We start from the raw sequence: 24,317 nt of genomic DNA on the forward strand, positions 1-24,317 counted from the left end.
GAGGCACTGCTTATATTCTTATGTTCTCCCTCTGTAGCCGGGGATACAAAGGGAGGAGTCTATGGCCCTGATTGGCTCAGACTGGCTTTAGTTCCTTCAATATATACACATTATTTTCTGATTAGAGATCCTCTGTATTCATCCCACGCTTGTTTGAACTATGTCATGATTTTCCTCTCCATCACCTCCCTTGGGAGCACATTCCATGCATTAACCACCCTCTCCATAATGAAGAATTTCCTAATATAACTCTTGAGTCTACCACCCTTCAAATTATGCCCTCTGGTTTTACCATTTTCCTTTCTACGTTCTACATTAATACCTTTTAAGTATTTGAATGTCTGAATCATATCTCCCCTTTCCCTCCTTTCCTCCAGGCTATACGTATTCAGGGCTTCCAGTCTCTCCTCATACGTCTTCTGGCACAAACCTCCTATCATTTTCGTTGTCTTCCTCTGGACCACTTCAAGTCTTCTTATGTCCTTTGCCAGATACAGTCTCCAAAATTGAACACAATACTCCAAGTGGGGCCTCACCATTGACCTGTACACGGGCATCAACACTTTCTTTCTTCTACTGGTCATGTCTCTCTCTATATAGCCTAGCATCCTTCTGGCAACAGCCACCGCCCTGTCACACTGCACATCTTCAGACACTATCACCCCAAGGTCCTTCTCCCCATTTGTGTATATCAACCTCTCATCTCCTAGCACATATGGCTCCTCCTGATTTCTAATCCCCAAATGCATTACTCCTGCTGTCTACTTCGTGAACAGATATGGGGGGAGGATTGGGGCATACAGCGGCAGGAGGGAGTGGGCATCCCTCCTACTGATTTTTTTTCAAGAAGGAAATGGGAGGGTTCGGTTTGGCGGGGGTCCTGGCATGGGGTGTCAGTTCAGTGGAAGGAGTTCCATGGCAGCAGGAGGGAGTGGGCATCTTTCCTGCCAATTTTTGACTTGCGGGTGGGGGCAGCTTACGGCAGCAGGAGGGAGTGTGCACCCCTCCTACCTCTATTTTGCTTCTGGGAGGGGGGGCATCATTTTTGTTCGGGTCTGTAATACCGATCCATTTCTGGCATGCAATGTTAGGCCATCTTACGACCACATGGAAAGACATGCGGTGAGCCGTTTTCTGCATCGGGTCTGCAAATTCGATCAGTCACTAAACCAGATGATCGAAGATGTTAGTGCATCAAGCCCTCTGTCCCCAGATTGTCCAGCACTAACCAGATAGTATTGTGGTGGTCTCCTCAGTTTTCGGCTGTATTATTTAGTTATTTGCTGAGAAAACTCTAGGTATCACCCAATTTAAAATGTTTTAAATATTAGGCCCTATATTTTTTTTTTGGATTTACAGTTTTTTTTTGTGAATTTATAATTCTATTAATTTTTTTTTTTTTTTTCAGATAGTGAGTTTTTAAAATTGATTAGGCATGGGATGAGAAAAAACAAACGTTCTAAATTCACTCATCAAAAATCCGACCACCTTAGCTTTAAGAGCATGGAATTCTTTTACAAACATAAAACACTGGCTGGAATAGTCAGGAACAACGCTACTAGCTCTCTTCTCCATGGCCCTGGTTCTGAGAGAGCAAAAGCTCTTCTCTAATGAGTCACGCTCCCGTGAGGGATAGTTGGCCTGGTGAGCTATGAGAAGACCAGGCCTAAGACAAGAAAAGGAAGTGCTGGTTGCTGACAGGATCAAAAAAGTAAAAATCTAAACTCAGAAAAGAATATAGCAAAAAGACTACAACTCACAACCTCCCCCAACCCCCTTTTAGAAAAGCGTAGCGTGGTTTTTAACGCCAACCACGGTGGTAACAGCTCCTACGCTCATAGGACTTCTATGTTACCACCGCAGCTGGCGCTAAAAACCATGCTATTCTTTTGTAAAAGGGGGGAAAGTATTTTTGTAGCAAAAGATATTAATTTAAGATGAATGATGTAATGTTGGTGGATCCCCCAGGAGATGAGATTTATTTATGTAAAAACCTATACTAAATTCTAGTTTACCATTTATTTACATTTACTATCTTGCCAAGCCTGCAGGCACAGAGCACCTTAAAATACTCTACTGTGGGAAGGATTAATGTTGCACCTTATAACACCACTTCTATTTCCTGCTTCCTGTCATTGTATTCCACTACCTCATTGGGAGATTTTAAACAATTAACTTTGATAAGTTTTCTAGCTAATAGATTAGAAAACCATCTGCAAGTTCCAGTATTTTCACTGCTTTGAACTCTGGAAACCAGTTTGTGAAATTAGCAAGATTGAAGCTAACAAGAAAATGACACTCAAAGCACTGGTTAGTAACATAGTAACATAGTAGATGATGGCAGATAAAGACCTGAATGGTCCATCCAGTCTGCCCAACCTGATTCAATTTAAATTTTTTCTTCTTAGCAAGAATCCAAAGTTCTACCCGGTACTGTGCTTGGGTTCCAACTGCCGAAATCTCCGTCAAAACCTACTCCAGCCCATCTACACCCTCCCAGCCATTGAAGCCATCTCCAGCCCATCCTCCCCCCAAACGGCCATATACAGGCACAGACCGTGCAAGTCTGCCCAGTACTATTATTCAATATGTACTATTATTTTCTCATTCTAGATCCTCTGTGTTCATCCCATGCTTCTTTGAACTCTGTCACCGTTTTCCTCTCCACCACCTCTCTCGGGAGCGCATTCCAGGCATCCACCACCCTCTCCGTAAAGTAGAATTTCCTAACATTGCTCTTACCACCCCTCAACCTCAAATTATGTCCTCTGGTTTTACCATTTTCCGTTCTCTGGAAAAGATTTTGTTCTACGTTAATACCCTTAAAGTATTTGAACGTCTGAATCATATCTCCCCTGTCACTCCTTTTCTCTAGGGCAGGGGTGTCAAAGTCCCTCCTTGAGGGCCACAATCCAGTCAGGTTTTCAGGATTTCCCCAATAAATATGCACGAGATCTATTCACATGCACTGCTTTCATTGTATGCTAATAGATCTTATGCATATTCATTGGGGAAACCCTGAAAACCTGACTGGATTGCGGCCCTCAAGGAGGGACTTTGACACCCCATGCTCTAGGGCAGGGGTGTCCAATGTCGGTCCTCGAGGGCCGCAGTCCAGTCGGGTTTTCAGGATTTCCTCAATGAATATGCATGAGATCTATTTGCATGCACTGCTTTCAATGCATATTCATTGGGGAAATCCTGAAAACCCGACTGGACTGCGGCCCTCGAGGACCAACATTGGACACCCCTGCTCTAGGGTATACATATTCAGGGCTTCCAGTCTCTCCTCATACGTTTTCTGGCGCAAACCTCCTATCATTTTCGTCGCCCTCCTCGGGACCGCTTTAAATCTTCTTACGTCCTTCGCCAGATACGGTCTCCAAAACTGAACACAATACTCCAAGTGGGGCCTCACCAATGACCTGTACCTTTTTCCTTCAATTTTTTTTTTTTTTTTTTAATTTATTCAATTTTTCTATACCGTTCTCCCAGGGGAGTTCAGAACGGTTTTACATGAATTTATTCAGGTACTCAAGCATTTTTCCCTGTCTATCCCGGCGGGCTCACAATCTACCTAATGTACCTGGGGCAATGGGGGGATTAAGTGACTTGCCCAGGGTAACAAGGAGCAGCATGGGTTTGAACCCACAACCCCAGGGTGCTGAGGCTGTAGCTTTAACCACTGCGCCACACACTCCCCTACTGGCTACGCCTCTCTTTATAAAGCCAGCATCCTTCCGGCAGCAGCCACCGCCTTGTCACACTGTTTTTTTCGTCTTTAGATCTTCGGACGCTAGGACCCCAAGGTCCCTCTCCCTGTCCATGCATAACAGCTTCTCACCTCCCAGCAGATACAGTTCCTTCCGATTATTATTATACCAGCTATTTGTTCCCAATCCCTTATAAATCATTTGCAATTGGTTCAAAATTCAGTACTTGGATTGATTTATGATATATGGAGAAGTGGCCTAGTGGTTAGAGCAGCTGCCTCCAGCACCCTGAGGCTGTGAGTTCAATTCCCATTGCAGCTCCTTGTGATTCTGGGCAAGTCACTTAACACGTCAGTGCCCCAAATATAAACTAAGTACCTGTCTTAAAACATGTAAACCGCTTTGATTGTGTAAGCCACAGAGAAAAAGCAATTTAGAAGTCCCATCCCTTTTACCCTTTGTATGAAAAACACTTCAAAGGGGGAATTTCTTTTTTATTTTTTTATAAATCTTTATTGATTTTCAAGTAGTAACAGTGCAATACATATGAATCTGAAAGTATAACAAATCAAGAAAAGCACTTTGAACTTACAAATATTTGAAAGTTATCTTTTCCCCCACCCCCTTTACTTAATCAAAGGGAAATTTCTATAAAGAAGACTCCAAGTATGCACTGTAAAAGACCAGAATAACTGGCACATTCATGCTATTCTATAACATGGAGCCACAATGTGATAGTTTGAAGGTGGGCATACAGATGGGTGAAGTGTGGGCAGGACGCACAGTCACAAACGGTGTCAGGTCAAAATCGCGCCGCAACAAAGGCGCGCCCAGACAATTGAGCGCAGCGCGGAGGCGCGTGCCGCTCTAAATTACTGTTTTTAGGGCTCCGACGGGGGGGCGTGGGGGGAACCCCCCCACTTTACTTAATAGACATCGTGCTGCGTTGTGGGGGCATTGTGGGGGGTTGTAACCCCCCACATTTTACTGAAAACTTAACTTTTTCCCTGTTTTTAGGGAAAAAGTTCAGTTTACAGTAAAATGTGGAGGGTTACAACCCCCCAAACCCCATATAACGCCGGCGCGATGTCTATTAAGTAAACTGTGGGGGTTCCCCAACAAAACCCCCCATCGGAGCCCCTAAAAACTGTAATTTTGTGCGGCGCGCGCCTCCGCGCTGCGCTCAATTGTCGGCGCGCGCTTTTGTCTTTCGCGCCGTTGTCTATGAACCGTCACAAACACATTATGAAATTATACTTGGTGCCTTTTTTTTCAGCAATCTAGACAGGAAGATTTACGCCAACTCTGTTGCTAGAGTAAGGACTTGCACTGAAAATAGAGGTGTAAATTTTACCTGTTAAAAGTGGAATTCTGTAAAGAAAACTAGGGCCCAAATTCTGTAACCAGCACCTAAAGTTAGGCACCTATTTCGGAGGCGCCCAACTAGATAGGCGCCTATCTAAATTGATAAATGAGCTCAATTAAGCTTTTTAATCAGCACTGATTGAAACATAGGCGCCTATCAAGAAAGAGCGGTTCTGTAACAAGGCGTCTCTAAAAATTTAGGCGGCCTTCAAAAAATAGGCGCTATGCACGTTAGGCGTGGGCGTGGCTACGTGTTAGGCGCCTTCTTACAGAATCCCTGCTCTTAAGCGTGATTAAGCGTTCATATGGGCGCCTAAATTTTTGTTGTGCCTAGAGTTGGCCTATTTATTGGGCGCCTCTAAAATAGTTGCCCAAATAGGTGCCGCTCAGCGCGATTCACTAAACAGCACCCAATTTTACTTGAATTGCGCTGAACAGTGCCTAAAAATTAGGCACCTAACTTTTGGGTGCTTCTTAGAGAATTTACCCTGTAGAGAATGTGCTCCCAATAGGCACTTTCTAGAATTGCTCTCCAGATGTCCTCATACAATACAATGCACTTCGGCCCAGATTCTATAAAAGCCGCCTAAAATTATGCACCTAAATCGGTGCACCTAGCCTCACTTAATTCTTAATTAGCTTAATCAGCACTGATAACAAGCTTAATTGGCACAATTTGCATAGATTAAAATTTATTGCTAGTTAAATTCCTAGCCTGAGGCACCTTTCAGAAAGTGGGTATAGTTAAAGGTGGATCGTGGAAGGATCTTGGACGTGCTTTCACTTAGAGAAGGACACGGTGACAAAATTCATCACCATTCCCGTCCCCGCGGATAACTGGGGGAAATAATCCCATGTCATTTTCTAGTGTCTATTTCAACCTCAGTCCTTCTACACCAGCATTCTTCAAAGCAAAGCTTGCGGGTCAGTGGTTGTGGCCATTCATACTCTGATTCTTATGTGAGCCAGGGATAATGAAGCCATTGTGACATCACTGATGTGATTGGTTCTCAGGCACTGGTGGAATGAGGCATTATGACATCACAATATTTGCTCTGGATACCATTCTGTAGTGTCTATTTCAGCCTCAATCCTTCTACACCAGCATTCTTCAAAGCAAAGCTTGCGTGTCAGTGGTTGTGGCCATTCATACTCTGATTCTTCCCTCTCTCCTTAAAGAATGACATGAAGATGGTTTCCCGCGGTTATCCGTGGGGACGGGAACGGTGATGAATTTTGTCACCTTGTCATTCTTTACTTTCACTGTAGGTGCCTAAATTAGACTTAAGCACAAGTATTTAGGCCAAGAATAACCCTAGGATCGATAGGGGGCGCCCAAGGTTTGACATTTACTGGTGCCCTAGCCCAAGTTCTGGGTGCAGTTCTATAAATGGCGCCTAACTGAAGATTGATAGCTGCTATGCATCGCATTCTTTGGCGCCTAATTTTTAGGCACCGTGTATAGGTTCATAGTCAAATACGTGCAAGACAACCGGGCGCAGACAATTGAGCGCAAGACAAGTGAGCGCCAAGACAAGTGAGTGCAAGATAACTGCGCCAGGACATAAGTGCGCTGACAAATGGGAGCAGACAAATCAGCGCAGTTAACCAGAAATAAATACATTACTGTACAACTATACTGAGTCCAGAATTTATTTTATTTTAACCTCAAAAAAGACGTAAAGATTATTATGAAAATTAGCATTAAAACACATTTTGAGAATTCAAAGAACAAAAAAATCCTGTAAGACAAACACAAATAAATGATTACAGGTGTTAAACTTAGAATAATGACTAGAAAACCTGACTAGATTATCCGGTGACGGAACAAAAGTGCGTGGCCAGCGCTCACTTGTCTTGCGCTCAAATGTCATGCTCGTGCTTTTTACTAGAAATAATTGGCGCTGAATTGTCTTGCGCTCACATGTCTTGGCGCTCACTTGTCAGCACCCATTTGTCCGCGCACTTATGTCTTCGCGAAGTTATCTTATGCTCACCTGTCTTGCGCTCACTTGTCTTGCGCGCATATGACTTGCCACCCCGTGTATATGGGGGCCTTAGTTCATACATTCCCATATTCAGTGCCAGAAATTAAACTAATGGGGGCCTTTTACTAAGGTGCACTAATAGGAACAAAATGGGCACCTTACCCTATGTTCTTCCTTCTTGCTATTCCTTAACTGTCTCCGCCCTTTTCTGAACTTAGATTTTTGATTTTTATGATCCTGTCAGCAACCAAGGAGCACTTGGGCCTGGCCATATCGCAGCTCATCCAGGTCAAAGGTCCCTTTGGGAGAATGACTCATTAGGAAAGAACTTTGCTCTTTTTGAGTCGGGGCCAGGGCTAGGGAAGTGGAGAGCAAGCTCACAGTGCTTCCCTGCTAACTAAGAGAACGTTATGCTTCCAAATAGAGAATAAATCTAAAACCCTCCCTCACCCCAAGAAGGCAAAATGATTAAGGGAAAGAGATGAGGTCTACTGATTGCTCAAGCTAGCCAACTGTGTATTATACTTTAATTTTTAATTTTTAACGGGAGAACCCTCAGTCACACAGCAACCCCTGGAACGTCCAGGGACAAGCTGCCGCGGGTTTTACACTCAAAAAGGTGTTAACTGCGAAACATCCCCGGGCTCTCTCCGTGTGAATAACTAATGTGCACAACAAAAAGTGCTATGTGTGAAACACAATATATGAAAAAACACACATCAAATATAAATAGAGATAGAATTCATCTCTTTCCCCTAATCTGGGGGCCAAAAGGAAAATTAGTGTCCAAATCTAACCAACTGGAAGAACTTAGCTTCTCCGTGTGTGTGCAGTCAGCAGGCAGTGTCTTCGTCCAACGGGACTCCGTTTCGGGGGTGTACACCCCCTTCCTCAGGAACTGGACTGCGCTGGATATTTCAAGTTTGTTGATAAAGCTGGTAAGGCAGGGAGGAAATGGAGGCAAGGAGGAGATTTGTTGCGTACTTACACCTCCACTCTACAGGGTTCTATTTTTTGTTCCAAATAGAGAATGACATGGGGACAAATTTTTCCCTGTCCCTGCAGGAGCTCAATTTTCCTGTCCCATCCTCATGTGTTTTCCCACCGTCCCTGTCCCATTCATGTAAGCTCTGTCTTAACCGCACAAGCCTTGAACACTTATGATTTTAAATGTTTGAGGCTTGGTCAGATGAGGACAGAGCGTACAGGAGTAGGGCAGGGACAGGAAAAGAACGTGCCAGGACAGGTTAATGAGTTCCTGCCGGTACGGGAAAAAAGTTCTTCCTCTGTCATTCTTTACTTCCAAAGCTAAGGTTGCCACAATTTTGACAAGTTAAACTGGTACACTTGTTCTTCAGTCCCTCACGTCCTATTGCAGTTACTAGTTCATTTACAAGAATAGTTTATTTTTGCTAAGATATCCAAAGGTAAACCTAAAATAATAATTTGTGTTCTTAAACGCGCAGGTTCCTGATACCTAAAACTGTATTCTTTAAGTTTTATTGTCATATAATATTTTACATTTATTACAAAAGCTAAGATATTTACAATTTCCAAAAGCCAGTTTCAAATGAATTTAGTAATGTAACTACTGAAAATTGCTCTCCCCACTGAGGCTCTAAGTACCCCAGGGGATAGGGGTGAGGAAGGGCAGGGCAGGTAGGCAATGTGTGGGGATTTCATTTGCTATAAAGCAGGTGCAATGAAACTCCATTGGGAGATACCCATGTGCTGGCAAGCAGTTCAGGTACCTTAAAATTTGTTCTATAAAATGTCATAAATACCCCAAATATTCAAACTCTATGAACTGTTATACATCATGAGATTAAATTTCAGCAGTAAGGTCACTTTCCAATTTGAAAAATATATATATCCATTTGAAGTGATGACTCTTATGTTAGAATCATCACAGCATTTAAACAATGCTGTAGATCATCACTACATTCAAATAGTGATTTTATAAAGCTACTATTTACATGTGATGATCCATAGCACATTTAGATAACAAGGAGCATGCTCAGGACCGCTGCCGCGCTGGTGCTTTGGGTCGGGAGGGAGGTGGGGTTCGCAGTAGAGAATGACATGGGGGAAAAAATCTGTCCCCGTCACTGCCCTATCCTCGGACCACAGTCCCCTTCACCGCCTCGTCTCTGCCCCGCCGTCCCCTTAACCGCACCGCCTCGTCTCTGCCCCGCCGTCCCCTTAACCGCACCGCCTCGTCTCTGCCCCGCCGTCCCCCCATCCCCACAGCATCCATACAAGCCTCAATACTACAATATTTAGCATATTCCTTCCTTATAAATCAAAGTTCTGGCTGCTGAAATAGAGAAAGAGGTGTTCAGCTGGCGTGTTTATAAATTTTTATCAACACAACTAATATACTACTTTATCCTAAAGCAAAAAAAAGAAAAGAAAAATAAATAGAATTTTTTTTTTCTATCTTTGTTGTCTGGTTTCTGCTTTCCTCATCTTCTCATTCAATTCCTTCCATTCACTGTCTCTCTTCTCTCTGCGCCTTCCATTTGCTCTGTTACTGTGCCTCTCCCTTCCCCCCCCTAAATTGGTCTGGCATTCATCTTCTTTCCTCTGCTCCCCCCATAGTCTGGCATCTCTGTCTTCTTCCCTGCCAGCATCTTCTCCCCACTCTCTGTTCCCCATTTCCCTTCAGCGTCTTCTCCATACTCTCTGTTCCCCATTTCCCTTCAGTGTCTTCTCCCCACTCTCTGTTCCCCATTTCCCTTCAGTGTCTTCTCCCCATTCTGTCTTCCCCACGTCCTTTCAGCATCTTCTCCCCATTTCCCTTCAGCGTCTGTTTCTCTCCACCCCACCTTTCCTCCCTTTCTCCCTCCCTGCCCTTTACCTTTGTGGCGCTTTCACCCCCTCCCCCCTGCAGTGAGAACACCTCTTAGCCGCTTCCGCCATGCACCCGCGCCCCCCTCTCAGACAACAGGCCCTGGTCCGACAGGCAGAAGGAGTGTTTCCTGCTTGCAGCGCACAACTGTGCTGACAAACCTCTCTGCCCCTTACTTTCGTGGCCAGTGATTTCTAAACTGCCTTCTTACAGCAGCCGGAGCGTTGGAGTTTCAACTTCCGGTTGCGTCAGAGATGACCTTTACGGCAGCCAAACGCAGCTTCAGCGCTCCAGAAGGCAGTTAGAAGGCAGTTTAGAAATTGCTGGCCATGAAGGTAAGGGGCAGGGAGGGAGTAGGGAGATGTTGGGACTGGGTGGCAGCAGCAGCAGCAGCAGCGATCAGTAAGGAGGGAGGGAGCACGATAGGTGACCGCATGCGTTCCCTCCCTTAACTACAGGGACAAGGCCATTCACCACTCCACGGGGCGGTGAATGGCCTTGTCCCCGTAGCCATGGTGAACACAGTTTTTTTCCCCCACCGTTTTGGCGGGTTAGCCGCGGGTAACAGACACCATGTCATTCTCTAGTTCGCAGCTAAGGATTGCTGCCAGTGGTACTTCAGGTAACATTTTTTTTCACCAACGATTTTTTGGGCGGTTGGTTGAGAGTGCTGGTTAACTGAGTATCAGTTAACTGAGTGTTCAGAAAAAAATCCAGATGTAAGCATTTACACCTGCGCCGGTTTTCACATAAGTGTCTGCTCAAAGGGGCAAATGTGAAGGCTAAGGCCAATTCCTCTACTGTGGGCCAAGTGATGATTTTCCAAGGGTTGTTGAGCAGGGATGGTGTGCAGCTATCAAAGAAGGGAAGAAGTGTCTTCAGCAGCAGACTGGCTAAACTACTGAAGAGAGCTTTAAACTAGTATTGTTGGGACAAGGTGATCAAATCCCCCAGGTGAGTATAAACCCTCGGGTAAGTGAATCACTAAATACCTCTACACAAATGGGAAAAGGGAGCAATGTCTGGAAAGCACGAGGTTCTGGGTAGGAAGAAGATGAGGGGGAGTGATGTTATGTTAAAGATCATATTAAAGTCACACAACTACAGGGTAAGGAAAAGGCACTGTGGGGCAATCTGGGAAGAAGGAATGGAAAATGTATTTACATTGGTGTGATATAGAGGCCTCCTTCGCAGACAGAAGAAGTAGACAAAGATTTGATAGTAGACATTTAGGGTCAGATTTTGTATAGGACGTTGGTCTCGGTTGTCTCCTAAGCAGAAGCTGAGAATCGTAAACTGGTGTCCTATACAGAACCGTGTCTGTCCTAACAGACAGTCGCCTAACCCTGCCTAACCAACCCAATTTTGTAACTGGCATCCATGTCACAGCTACCGGTTAGACAAACGGTTTGCCATCAGCTGATCGCTGCAAGGGAATCTCCCTGCCACAATCAGCTGAGCGGCAGCAGCAGGGAACGTGCCCCCCCCCATCAAGACGGTACGTGGCAGGAGGGATGCCCACTCCCTCCTGCTGCCATCCCCAAATCCCCCTTCAAAGTCCCTTCTTGAAGCCCCGAAACAACACCCCCAACCACGATAGGCAAGAGGGATGCCCATTCCCTCTTGCCAGCAGGCCTCTCCCCAAACTGATGACCCCCCCCCTTGAATCAACAACACACCTGAACTCCCAACTTCCACCCCCTGTATCATTTTGTAGTAAGGCCAGCTGGAGGGATGTCTACTCCCTCCGGCCGGCAGGCCCACCTCTGCACAATGGCGGGCCTTCCCCTTCCCAGAACATCCTGGGATGCACCAGGGAGGGGCCTAAGGCCCTGATTGGCCCAGGCACCTAAGTCCCCTCCCATAGGCAGGACCTTAGGCACCTGGGCCAACTGGAGTCTTAGGCCTTCTTCCCAGTGCATTCTGGAATGTACTGGGAGTGGCCTAAGACTCCAATTGGGCAGATACCTAAGGCCACTCCCATGGGCATACTGGATGGGCCATTTGGCCTTTATCTGCCATCATGTTTCTGTTTCTATTTAAAACACCCAATCACTCACTTTTATATGAGTGCTATGCAAATAACTTTTCAGACTGATGACTTTACCATTCAGCTTATGACTCCTGATACAGGCATAGTACCAAAACACGGCTAGTCAATAAAGTCTTGGCTATTTGGATCTGTGTTCATTTCTGCGTTTCTTTGCCATCTCTGCTTTTGTTTGTCCTTGAAGGTATCTGCGGAGGTTCTTCTTTGCTTGCTACTTAGCCCCTAGACCCCAAGGAACACCTCTGGGGATGGGGATGTTTATGGGGGAAGCTTGGGATGCCTTTGGGAGGCTGCTTTCAATATAGGGGAATGCCTTCAGGGTTTGGGGGGCTAGACTTGGAGTGGGGTCCGCACATGCAGTTAACTTTTCATTGGCCTATTTAAAAATGCTATCCGGAGCACCGGGTCCCATGTTAGTGACTTCCATGATAAATTAAGCTGTGATGAAATGCTAAATTTTACAGCAATTTAGTAACTGGCTTCCTTAATGTGACTTTTCAATGTAAATATAAGCCTCACTTCTAGATGTTCTCCCGCTGAGCCAAAATTAAATTTAATTCTGCGACATCTGGTATCCCTTGAACTAATGAAACTGTGGAAATGCATGTTCCAACACCTTTATAGAGTGAAAATGACTCATGTACTGTGCTTGTGTCTTGTCATTTTTTCAAGAGGATGTTTTAAATCTATAGATGCTCAGGGTAATTCTATAAAGTACGCATTCGTGGTTATGTGCCGATTACATGAGTGTTTCATTAGAACAATTACAGAGCCTAATCTATAGGTGCCTGCTTTCCTTTATAGAATTCTAGCATTACTGAGAATATATACATTTAATAAATTATGTGTAAGCACTTAACCTGTCACAGAGGTGGCGTAAGTGTGTGTACCTACATTATTCCCGAGATTCTATATATGGCGGCCAAAATTGGGTACCAATGCAAGATGTGCGCCCAACTAAATTGGCCAGTAACTGGATGCTAATTGGCACGTTGAAATCGCAAGCCCAACTTGTTACGCACTGTTCTATAATGACGTGCACCCAAATCCCATAACGCAACACCCAAAAGGGGGCATGGCCATGGGAGATACATGGGCAGGTAAGGGACATTCTTAAAATTTGTATACAACATTATAGAGTATAGGGGATGTGTGCCCAAATTGGGTGCTGAGAATTATACACCTGGTTTCAGTAGGCATAGAAACATAGAAAGATGACGGCAGAAAAGGGCTATAGCCCATCAAGTCTGCCCACTCTACTGACCCACCCCATTAAGTCTGAGTACTAATGACCTAGTTCCTTAACTCGACCCTCGTAAGGATCCTACTAGGGCATCCCATTTATTCTTAAAGTCAATAACGCTGGTGGCCTTGATCACCTGCTCTGGAAGCTTGTTCCAGTGATCTACAACCCTTTCTGTGAAGAAATACTTCCTTACGTCACTATCGAATTTCCCTCCTCTGAGTTTGAGCGGATGCCCCCTTGTGACCGAGGGTCCCTTGAGAAAGAAGATGTCTTCTTCCACCTCGACACGTCCCGTGATGTATTTAAATGTCTCAATCATGTCCCCCCTCTCCCTGCGTTCCTCTAGAGTGTAGAGCTGCAATTTGTTTAGTCTTTCTTCGTACGAGAGACCCTTGAGCCCCGAGATCATCCTAGTGGCCATCCGCTGAACCGACTCAACTCTAAGCACGTCTGTACGGTAATGTGGCCTCCAGAATTGCCCAAATTCTTAGTACAAAGACCCCTTAGTTTCATTTTTTTCTTTTTTAATTAGCCCTACCTGAAGCTGTGAATCCCTTAAACAGTACTTCGTTAATCTTGAACATGCAAATGAAAGAAGGCAGCAAAATAATGCTCCTGTTTGTTCAGCTGGCATTTTTGTCTCTAATCTGATTAACAGGAACCCTACCAGATGGAAGACTGTTTAAACATTTCACTCGAAAGCGCCAGAGAGCAATGCGGCGGCGAGTTCATCAAGTCAATGGACACAAATTTATGGCAACGTTTCTACGGCAGCCTACCTACTGTTCGCACTGCAAGGACTTTATCTGGTAAGCTGGACAACTTCATGATGGGCTTTACCGTGGGTGGGAGATTGCTGACAGGACTAGCGTACGTCACATTGGAGGCAAATCATTAGATGCCATGTTTGCGCAGGCAGTGTGCCTATTCTATAACAACACGTTTGTGAATAAGTGTTCTTATAAAATACTAATGTAAACCGGCATTGGCATACAAATGTAGGAATGCACATTTATACCAGGTCTATGGCTGGCATTAATGGGACATCATTTGTGGCATTTATATGTGTTACTTACATTATTTTGAAAGTAGCTCACATAAATGTTGGCCACATCTATAACAACCACAGATTGTGCCCTCTCTCTTTTCTCTTCCATTCAGACTAAGCTCCCTCTGTTCCTCACCATCCAGGATCTGCCTCATCTGTCCCCCTTCCACCCCCCACCCCCCTCTGATGCTGCAGTAGCTAAACAAGCTTCAGCCACTGCAGGGTCAGACTCTTCATCTGCTAGCTGTTCCCTGGAACAGGGAATGACATCGGAGGGGAGCAGGACCGTCAGCCCGCATGGAGGAGAGGAGGCAGCGGCTGGATGGAAGTGGCAGAGAATGAGAGCAGTGGCTGGATGAAAGTGGGGAGAGGAGAAGGGCAGTGACTGGATGGAAAGGGAACGAAGGCAGGCAGAAGCAGGGTGGAAGGGAGAGGGGAGAGGGGGCAGAGGCTGGATAGAAGGTGAAAGAAAGAGGGAAGATGCTTGATGGGAAAAAGAAGGAGAGCGTTCATGGGGATGCCAGCATTGGTGTTTGAAGCATGCCACATGTTTGCTCCCTGCGCAGGCAGCATGGAGCTCAGACCTCGGGCAGTGAACCTCTTCAGCTGGTGGGGCGCTGTTACCATTTACACATGAAAGTGTACACTCATTCACATGAACAGCAGTATTCTATACATTTGAGCATGCAAATGACACTTAAATCTAGGCACCATGTTATAGAATGAGGGAGACCGGGTGACTCAGTCTTATTCAAACACTGTAGTTACTAGAAACCAATGTATTTTTGCTTACTAGATCACTGTGATCAAGTAACAAAAATCTCTTAGACATACCTTCATTACGTCAAATTGTCTATGATACCATGCGCAAATCAATCTTCTCTGTAACTGCCCCTTCTTTATGGAATTCATTGCTATCATTCCTTCGTGAAAAATCCTCCTTAGATAAATTTAAATCTAACCTAAAAAAATTTTTTTAAAAAAATTTAAAGTCACATTTGACATATAAACACTCTTAACCAAATGTATGATCATTTATATCTGTCAGTGAGTCTTGTACTTGCTACTAGAAAATGGCACGGAGCCAAATATTTCCCCATCTCCACGGGAACTCATTTTCCCATCCCGGCAAGTTCTTTTTCCTGTCCCTGCCCCATTTCTGCAAGTTCTGTCCTCATCTGCACAAGCCTCAAACACTTTATAATCATAAGTAGCAACATTCTAGAGCTCAAACTGTGATGTCATAATGCCTCATTCCGCCAATGCCGAAGCTCTGTCCTCATCTGCACAAGCCTCAAACACTTTAAAATCATAAGTGTTCGAGATCTGTGTGGATAAGGCTGAGCTTACAGGAATAGGGCAGGGGCAGAGACTATTCATGGGGACTGGACGAAAAAATTGAGTTCTTGTGGGGATGAGGAAAAATTTGTCTCTGTGTCATTCTCTACTTGCTACCCTATATTTATTTGCAATTTTACCTTTTGTACACCGCTTAGATATTTGATAAGCGGGATATCAAATTTTAAATAAACTTGAAACCATTTATTTCGATTTATATCCCGCCCTCCCAGAAAGCTCGGGGCGGATAACACAGTTTCTGAGAACAGGTTACCAGTAGAACAGACATAGATTCAGAGAGAAGAACAGGGAGGTTATAAAAACAGAGCTTAGGTGCAATATTAAGGCTAACAATTTATCATCGAAGGGAACTATGCAGATTTCATGGCAGTGTATCTAAGGATAAGGTGAGGTTTACATGTTAACATTTACAGAGGGGAACCAGGAGGGTATGCATAGTTGAGGGGGAGGGATTTGGGTAGCATGGGGATCATAGCTGGGCATGTATCCTCAATAACAGATACTGAGCTCGGTTTACAATAGACAATCCCCAACCTGAAATTTTACATGCTCAGTTATTTGGGATGCCAGCTGATATTATTTTGACTTCACAAATCGTAGATTTATGGGTGGGAGGAAGCAAGATTCACCCTGATTCTGTAAAGACTAGAGTAGAAAATAAACCAGTGATATTCACTGACGGACCTCGAAAGCTGATATTGGGTTGAGTTTTCAGGCTCTCTGCAATAACGCATGAATTAGATGTGTATTAGAGAATGGCATGGGGACAAATTTTTCCCCCTTCCCTGCGGGAACTCAATTTCCCCGTCTTGTCCCCTCGAGTTTTGTCGCTGTCCCTGTCCCCTTCCTGCAGATGAGGACGGAGCTTTGAGGAATGGGGCAGGGACAGGAAAAGAACTCATGGAGACGGGAAAATGAGTTCCTGCGGAGACGGGGAAAAATTTGTCCCCGTGTCATTCTTTAATGTGTATTTAATTGAGAGTATGCCTTCATTTGAAAGATCCAGAAAACTGGGTCCAGCCTTCAAGGAAAGTCTGTGACTACCGCTAAATAGGGCCTTAAACATTGCCCTGGTATTGAGTAACTCTCCCCTCTCTGAGATACCTTTTTTTTTTTTTTTTAATTTGCAAACTATTTTTTGAACTTCAAGAAATCTATGGAAATCTGTTTCTAAATTTAATTCAGTAAACCGGTAGTTTACAAAAAAAAAACAACCCCCAAACTCATCACAGACTTCTTGAATATTCAACTCTGTATTAGAATTTAAGTAAAGTTTACCCAATTTTGAGAGTCTACAGTAGGCCCTGTGGATTCTTAAGAAATGACAAATCCCCATTGTGTCTCTTAGAATTTTCCCAGATTCTCTGTGACTCTTTGGGTTTCAAGTTCTATGCCTTTTGGAACATGCACGTCTGACTGAATTTTACCTGCTTTATCTTATAACAGGGGTGTATTTGGGAAGCAGGGGTACCAATGTCAAGGTAAGGTGATACTCTGAAAGCTTTCTTTAAGGTCATTATTATTTATGTTTGTTGTTAACTTTGTCTTAACCTCAGTTTAGGGGTTAGTCACTTCTAATGTTTAAAAAAAATATTTACCTCTTAACCTTCGAAAGCGTCTTTGCCAGACTATGCCAGGTTCTGCTCTGTATGAATGTGATGCCATTGATGGTGTTGAAGGTAAATAATCCAGAGGGAGATGCAGTTGTGTGCAAACACTTACCCCCTCTCTTTTACTAAGGTGCGTTAGCCGTTTTAGTGTGCGTTAAATATTAGCGTACGCTAACTTGTCCATAGACTTATAATGGGCGCATTAGCGTTTAGCGCGCACTAAAATGCATAGCACACCTTAGTAAAAGGACCCCTTAGGCATCCCAGTTAAACGGTATGTTTAAGTGAATCTCCTGGGGGTCCTTTTATTGTTGCACTGAAAGCAGGACTTAATATGTTCTAATGGGTGCTTCCCCACGCACTAAGCCCACTCACTGTAAAGCGTTCATGCCTGATGAGCTCCCCAACCCCTTCCTTGTCATGTTTGTCTGCTGAGTAGATTGTAAGCTCTTCTGAGAAGGGACCATGTCTTGAATGTTCTAATGTAGAGCACTGCCTATGTCTAGCAGGTGCTATAGGAACGATTTTTAGGAGCATAGGCAGCGGATCGCTTTTTGTATAGGGGGAGACCAAAAGCTTCGCCCTAGACCTCTCTCTCCTTCTCCTGCCTCCCCCACCTACCTCCTCCCGTGCCGCTTTCATTTTAAATCTTCGGGCATCAGCAACTGCCCCGGAAGTCTTCAATCTGCAGCAATTGGTTGCTGCAGAATGAAGACTCCCAGGGCAGGCTGACGGCAGCAGGCTCACTCGTTGCCACTATCCGAAGATTTTAAATGAGAGCGTCCGGAGAGGAGGTGGGAGAGCCATCTCTTCTGACCAACCGCCAAATTTTATTTATTTTTTTTGGGGGGGGGCATGACCCCTGTGGCCACCCCTATTCCGATGCCCATCACATTTAAAATTCTACTCCTCACTTACAAAACCAAACAATCCAATATTCCATCCTTTATAGATAAAACATTTAATCCCCTACACTGCAACCCGTAATCTACACTCAATTATCAAGACCTACTAGTAGTCCCTTCCTCTCGAGAAATTTTTTTACGATACCACCAGCAAGTCTATATTCTCCATTATGGCACCCTCGCTCTGAAATGCTCTTCCCCTTCACATTAAACAAGAGTCCTTCTTAAAATTATTTAGGTCAGAAATCAAAACTTACCTATTCAAGAGCGCATATAGTACTTAATATTAGAGCCTCTATTTCCTCCTTTGGAAAAGACTCCGTTCAGGCTCTCTCCCTCAAACACTTTTTTTCGAAGCGAAACACTCCCAAATTGTTTTGTCCTCCCCCTTCCGATATTTTAAATTCTTTTTTATCTCGATGTATTTTTACCACCTCTTGTTCCTTCCTTCCCGTCATGTATAGTCTTTTATGGTAATGTATCCCCCTCCCCTTTGCAAATTTTAATTGTCTTATGTGAATATTATTTTTTGTTTAAATGGGGTATTTTTTTAAATGATTGTAAACCATTTAGATTAATTTTTGATAGATGGTATATCAAAGAAATAATAAACTTGGAAATTTGGTACTATTTGGTAGTTGTCAACCTTGTGACTTTTGCCACCAATATTATAAGAGGTAGAGGAGTTTCTTTAGAAGCCTTGTTTGCAATTTCCACATGGACATTCCAACATTTACATGTGGAAACAACATCCACATGTACGTGACAATTTTAAAAGGGCTCATTTTACATGTAGATGTCCATAATACGTAGAAATTGCAAGGTGGCATGATGGGGTGCGATTTGGGCAGGATGTGAGTTGGTAAAAAAAAAAAAAATCTATGTATGTATTCCCCATTTCATAAAGGGGAACGCATGTGTGGGCCCTAATATTTTCCATGTGGGGAACTACAGCTGCTCCCTGGTGTGTATAGGATTTTTAAAAGTGCTTGTTTTAGCCAGCACTTTTCTGGAGGAATTAAGGCAGTTCTCCTCCTTAATCCTCCATTTTTTTATTTCTCCCTTCAGAGTGAAAATAAATAAAGATCGTGGCCTCTGTGTTTAATTAGCAATGTTCATGCGTATAGGTTTTTTTAATTGGTTGATTTGCACTGGTGAGTTGCCAAGTTTCCCCCCATTGATTTTTCCCACGTATGTATGTATTTATTTGTAAAATAGCTGTTCCTGCTGCACACGTGGGCAAATAATTTTACGAGTGAATGTGTATTTTTTTAAAAGGCTCTACTTTAGCAGATTCCTTTCTACAATACCACAAGAACTGAGCATACCCTGACCTGGAGCTCCATTGCTCCAGGTACAAAAACTTAGATTGTAAACCCAGTAGGTATACGATGAGCCACTGAAAAGTTCTCAGCTAAGAAGAGAATGATGTGGAGCCATGAAACTTACAAGTTATTCCACACTTTTCTTGACACTTTTCGTTTCATTTCATATCATTGAAACAAAAAGTGTGAAGAAAAGTGTGGAATAACTTGTAAGTTTCATGGCTCCACATCATTCTCTTCTTGGTTGGGCTGAGAACTTTTCAGTGGTCCCTCATAGAGAAAGTATCTGCATAGGATATGTAAACTGCTTTAGTTGTACCACAGAAAGGTAGTATAGTTAACCCCCCCCCACAAATTTGCGGTTCGCAAATCGCGGACTCAGTAATTTGCGGTATTTTCCTACCACCACTTCCTTATACTAAAGTCATGGTTACAGCAATCAGGAGCTGCTTTGACACGTTATCTAGCATGTCAAAGCAGCTCCTGATTGGTGTAGCCTGATTTTAGTAACAGAAAGAGGCGGTCGGAGCATACCGTGAGTGATTTTCTGAACCCACCGGCACCCCAGCTGCTCTTTCCTGCCTTTTGACAGGCGAAAAACCGTGGTTTTTCAAAATTCACGGGGGTTCCTGGAATGGAACCCCCGCAAATTTCGGGGGAGTACTGTATATCAAGTCCATGACCCTTTTACCTCTCAGTTTCGATGTATATGTTCTTCTGTGTTTTAATATACAGCACTGTGTATATCTAGTAGAGTTATAGAAATTATTAGTAGTAGTAATATATAAAATGGGACTCAGAATGTCCAGCTCAGAGCCATGTGTCCCAGCTCAACAAACCAAGTCGGAAGCCACGTATAAAATCACTCAGCGTTAATGTTGTTGAGTTAGATAATGCCATTTTTAATCCAATTGTAACTTCACAGAGTTAGAATTGATTGGTAAGGGAAATAAATGGGTACTACAGTACAGAGAGGATGTCTAAGTGTACTTTGGGTTCATGTTTATTAAACTTCATTATCTCATGTGGACTTATTAGCAGGGCTAGCATAACCATTAGGCAAGACTAGGAGATAGCCTTGGGCAGCAGCTTCTGGAGGGCAGTTGATGCAAAACACTAAGGGCTAGATTTACTAAGCAAACCGATCGTGTACCGGTCTGTGAGCCCTTAACGACCAGATTTCCATCCGGCCCGATTCACTAAGGCCTGTAGCGATCCGATTCCAATCATCCTTTGCAAATTAGTAAAACCCCATGCAAAATAGCCAAGCGATTGATTCACTAACAAATTGCTTGGCTATTTTGAGTCGGGTTTTACTATTGCCAAACCCGACTGCTGCACACCTGTCAGTAACTGAGTTACCGTCAGACTGAGTTACTGTCTGCAGGCTTTTTGACAGGCCTGCCTGTCTTTTTTATTCATTTTTTTCCATGGCACAGATATTTTGCGTGTGTTACACAGGCAAAATATCTGCCCCATAAAAAAATGAATAAAAAAGACAAGCAGGCCTGTCAAAAAAGTTAAGAAAAAGTAAAAAAAAAAAAAAAAAAAGTCGCAATGCCCTCCCCCCCCCCCCCCGGCAATGCCCACGCCGATGCCCCAAAAAAGGCAGGAGGGTTGCCAACTCCCTGATCCCCCTGATCTTGTCTGGATGGGCCCGGCCTGACCCACCTCCTTCCCTGTCTCTAAATTAAAAGTCATGCGGCCAGGCCAGGCTAGGCCCACCCACCCATAAACAAACTGCAGGAGGGATGCCAACTCCCTCCTGCCACCCCCCCCCAGACACCTCCTACCCATTCCAAGCCCCCTTGCCACCCCCCCTCCCCGTACCTTTAACAGAGCAGGAGGGATGCTCAACCCCTCCTGCTTCAATGACTCCAGCGACGACTCTGAGGCCTTAGGCCCTGCCCCGGCGCATCATGCGATGCACAGGGTGGGGCCTAAGGCCCTGATTGGCTCAGGCTCCTACCTTGGGAGGGGCCAGGGGTGCCTGAGACAATCGGGGACTTCCTTAGGGCTGAGCCTAAGGAAGTCCCTGATTGGACAAAGCAATAGCCAATCAGGGATTAGGTTCACTGGCTAAATTATTCTGATATTTATTAATAAATTAAGAATTGATAAGTTGAACTGTAATGAAATGAATTGTGGGAGATAATATTAAAATTGAATTGATTAAGATAATACTTGTTTGTATTAAAGATTTAATAGCTGGTTTTAAGAATTTGAGTTATTCAATGAATATGCATGAAAGAAATTTGCATATAATGGAGGTAGTGCATGCAGATTTCTCATTCATATTCATTGTGGATATCCTGAAAACCTGACTGGGTTGAGAACTCCTGAACTAGCTCCTTACAGTCCCTTCACTAAAAATCATAGGCACTAGAAGGCATGATATGTTCTCTGTAATGGCTCCCCAATTGTGGAACGCCCTACCCCATTACATTAGAGAAAAAAAAGACCTCAGTCAATTTAAGACACTTTTAAAAAGCCGTCTTTTTAAAGACGCATTTAACATTTAATTTTTACATTTAACTCTTAACCCCCTTTTAGATACAAACCTTAGGGCTCGAATTTCTTACCCTGACCTATTGTTTCATCCCTTTTTTTCTCTCTCTCTATAAGCCATAAACATGTAACTTTACCCCTTTATCCTCACGTTCCACGTACGTCTTAAAATTGTTTGTCCCAATACTTGTGTCTGTTATTTATTCATTGTAACCCGCTTTTATGAAATTGTTAATCGCTTAGTAAATCGAATAAGCGATCCATCAAATTGGAATAAAAACCTGAACTAAGCTATCTGTTATATTAAAACAAATTGTTCTGTGCTGCTTTTCTTCCCCCAGTGTGCACTTGTGTTGTACACAAGCGGTGCCATCAGCTGATTGTTACAGCCTGTACGTGCCTGAATAACAATACCAATACAAAGGTAAAGATTATTTTTGCTTTTATACAGAGTTTTCAGACGTTCTTGTTTGCTTACAGGGCTGTCGTAGGAATGATGTGGTGTCAGGAATCCGGAATTTTCTCAGCCTTTTCTTAGTTCTGTGCAATAAAATGTTTTTGGAATTTGGAAGATAAGTGGAGCATGCTGATTGGCTAATGATAATTAGGGGTGTAGACTGGACATGTTTTCATTTCATGTTTTGAATCGTTTCAGGTGTATTTTCCTTTAGTAATATGAATACCTGAAACAAAACACTTCTTAGTGTCTAAACTATCCTGTTTAATGCACGGTATTCTATCTAGCGCGCCCATTTTTCCATTATCCCCCGGATTCTATATATGGCGCCAAGATTTGGGCACGTTTCTGAGACGCTTGCACCACCTAATTGGCTAATGAGCTGTTATCCATCAGTAATTGGATACTAATGAACCGATTAGTGATAATTGTCACCAATTAGGATTTACACGTGCATCTGGCTGTGCGCTATTCTGTGATGATGGGCAACTAGAATAATGGGTCTCCTTGCCCACCTTGGGCTGTAGGAGTTACAGCAGGTTTCAGCAATGTAACTCTGGCACCCAGTCGGGCCTGGGAATCGTCCCTAAGTGTCCACGAGTGGGCTCCATTTATTCAACTCCCCCAATGTGGACTAAGTGCAAATAGCAAGCGCTAAGTTAAGAACAGTGTGCGTGCTTTAGACGATAGAAATTTCAAAGTTTTTCCAGTTGTTCCATTTTGAAAACAATATGAAGTGACATTTGATGTATCCTTGTTATTTCCTAGGTTTCAAATTACTGCACGTCCCTAAATTATAACAGTAGGGTTACCAGATTTTACAGAAGTAAAATCCGGACCCATGGCCACGCCCCCCCCCAGGCCCGCCCCATTCCATTATTATTCCATTAGACCCCCCAGCCCCACCCCCAGCCCCACCCTGTTCACTTGGTCGGAGCAGCTATGACGCGGTGACGTTGCGCGCATGCGTGCGACGTCGCCACTTTTCATCTGTGCATTTGCAGACGCCCTGCCGACGTCACTCCCAGCTGGAAGCTTTTCCAAAACCTGGACAAAGTGCCGGGTTTTGAAAAGCCGTCCGGATGCCCGGACATGTCCTCTAAAACAGTGGTTTTCAACCTTTTTACACCTATGGACCGGCAGAAATAAAATAATTATTCTGTGGACCGGCATTGGTCCGTGGACCAGCGGTTGAAGAACACTGGGCTAAGTCGTGGGCCAGACCCCGCCATCTCTACCCAATCTCCGCTCAAGACCCCGCCCTCATAATAGTACTAATTGCACCTTACACGTCCCGTGCCTCATCTGGAAGCCTTCCCTCTGACATTGCAATGTTAGAGAGAAGGCTTCCAGTTAAGGCGCAGGATGCCCGTAGGAGCCGCTGCCCATGGCTTTGTGCACTGAATCAGTTAGGAAGAGGGAGCTGGCTCGAAGATAACGCCGCATCAAACGCACCGTGGACCGGCAGTTGAAGAACACTGTTTTGGGCCTGATGCAGGTGCTGGCCCTGTGGACCGGCAGGAAATTTCTGTGGACCGGCACTGGTCCATGGACCGGTGGTTAAAGAACACTGCTCTAAAAGAAGACATGTCCGGGTAAATCTGGACGTCTGATAACCCTATATAACAGTAATCATGTGTGTGCATCAATAATATCCAGCAGTCAGCACTTTGGAATAATTTTATACAGCATTTTCACGTCAAGCTTGTTTTCAATACAGAAATGACTGTCATAGTTCTATCTTCCCTCAATGTCCTTCCCTTGGCCCTTTCTCACTCCATGTCCTTCATAGTAACATAGTGGTTCATAGTCATTCGCACGCGAGACGTCAGCGTGCCGACATTGGAGCGCAGACAGTTCGGCGCAAGACACCACCGCCCCGCGGGAAAACT

The 24,317-nt window shown here is 44.1% G+C and overlaps 1 protein-coding gene across 2 annotated transcripts in view; it reads left to right on the forward strand.

Annotated features, from left to right (window-relative positions):
- PRKCH (protein kinase C eta) overlaps positions 1-24,317 on the forward strand; it is a 227,910-nt gene that overhangs the window by 112,370 nt on the left and 91,223 nt on the right. For both annotated transcript variants that reach the window (XM_033952506.1, XM_033952505.1), the window contains exons 3-5: positions 13,872-14,022; positions 17,067-17,101; positions 22,310-22,392. In XM_033952506.1, the coding sequence (XP_033808397.1) occupies positions 13,872-14,022; positions 17,067-17,101; positions 22,310-22,392 (269 nt within the window). The remainder of the gene's footprint in view (positions 1-13,871; positions 14,023-17,066; positions 17,102-22,309; positions 22,393-24,317) is intronic.

Source organism: Geotrypetes seraphini, chromosome 7, assembly GCF_902459505.1.
Source record: "Geotrypetes seraphini chromosome 7, aGeoSer1.1, whole genome shotgun sequence".
NCBI lineage: Eukaryota > Metazoa > Chordata > Amphibia > Gymnophiona > Dermophiidae > Geotrypetes > Geotrypetes seraphini.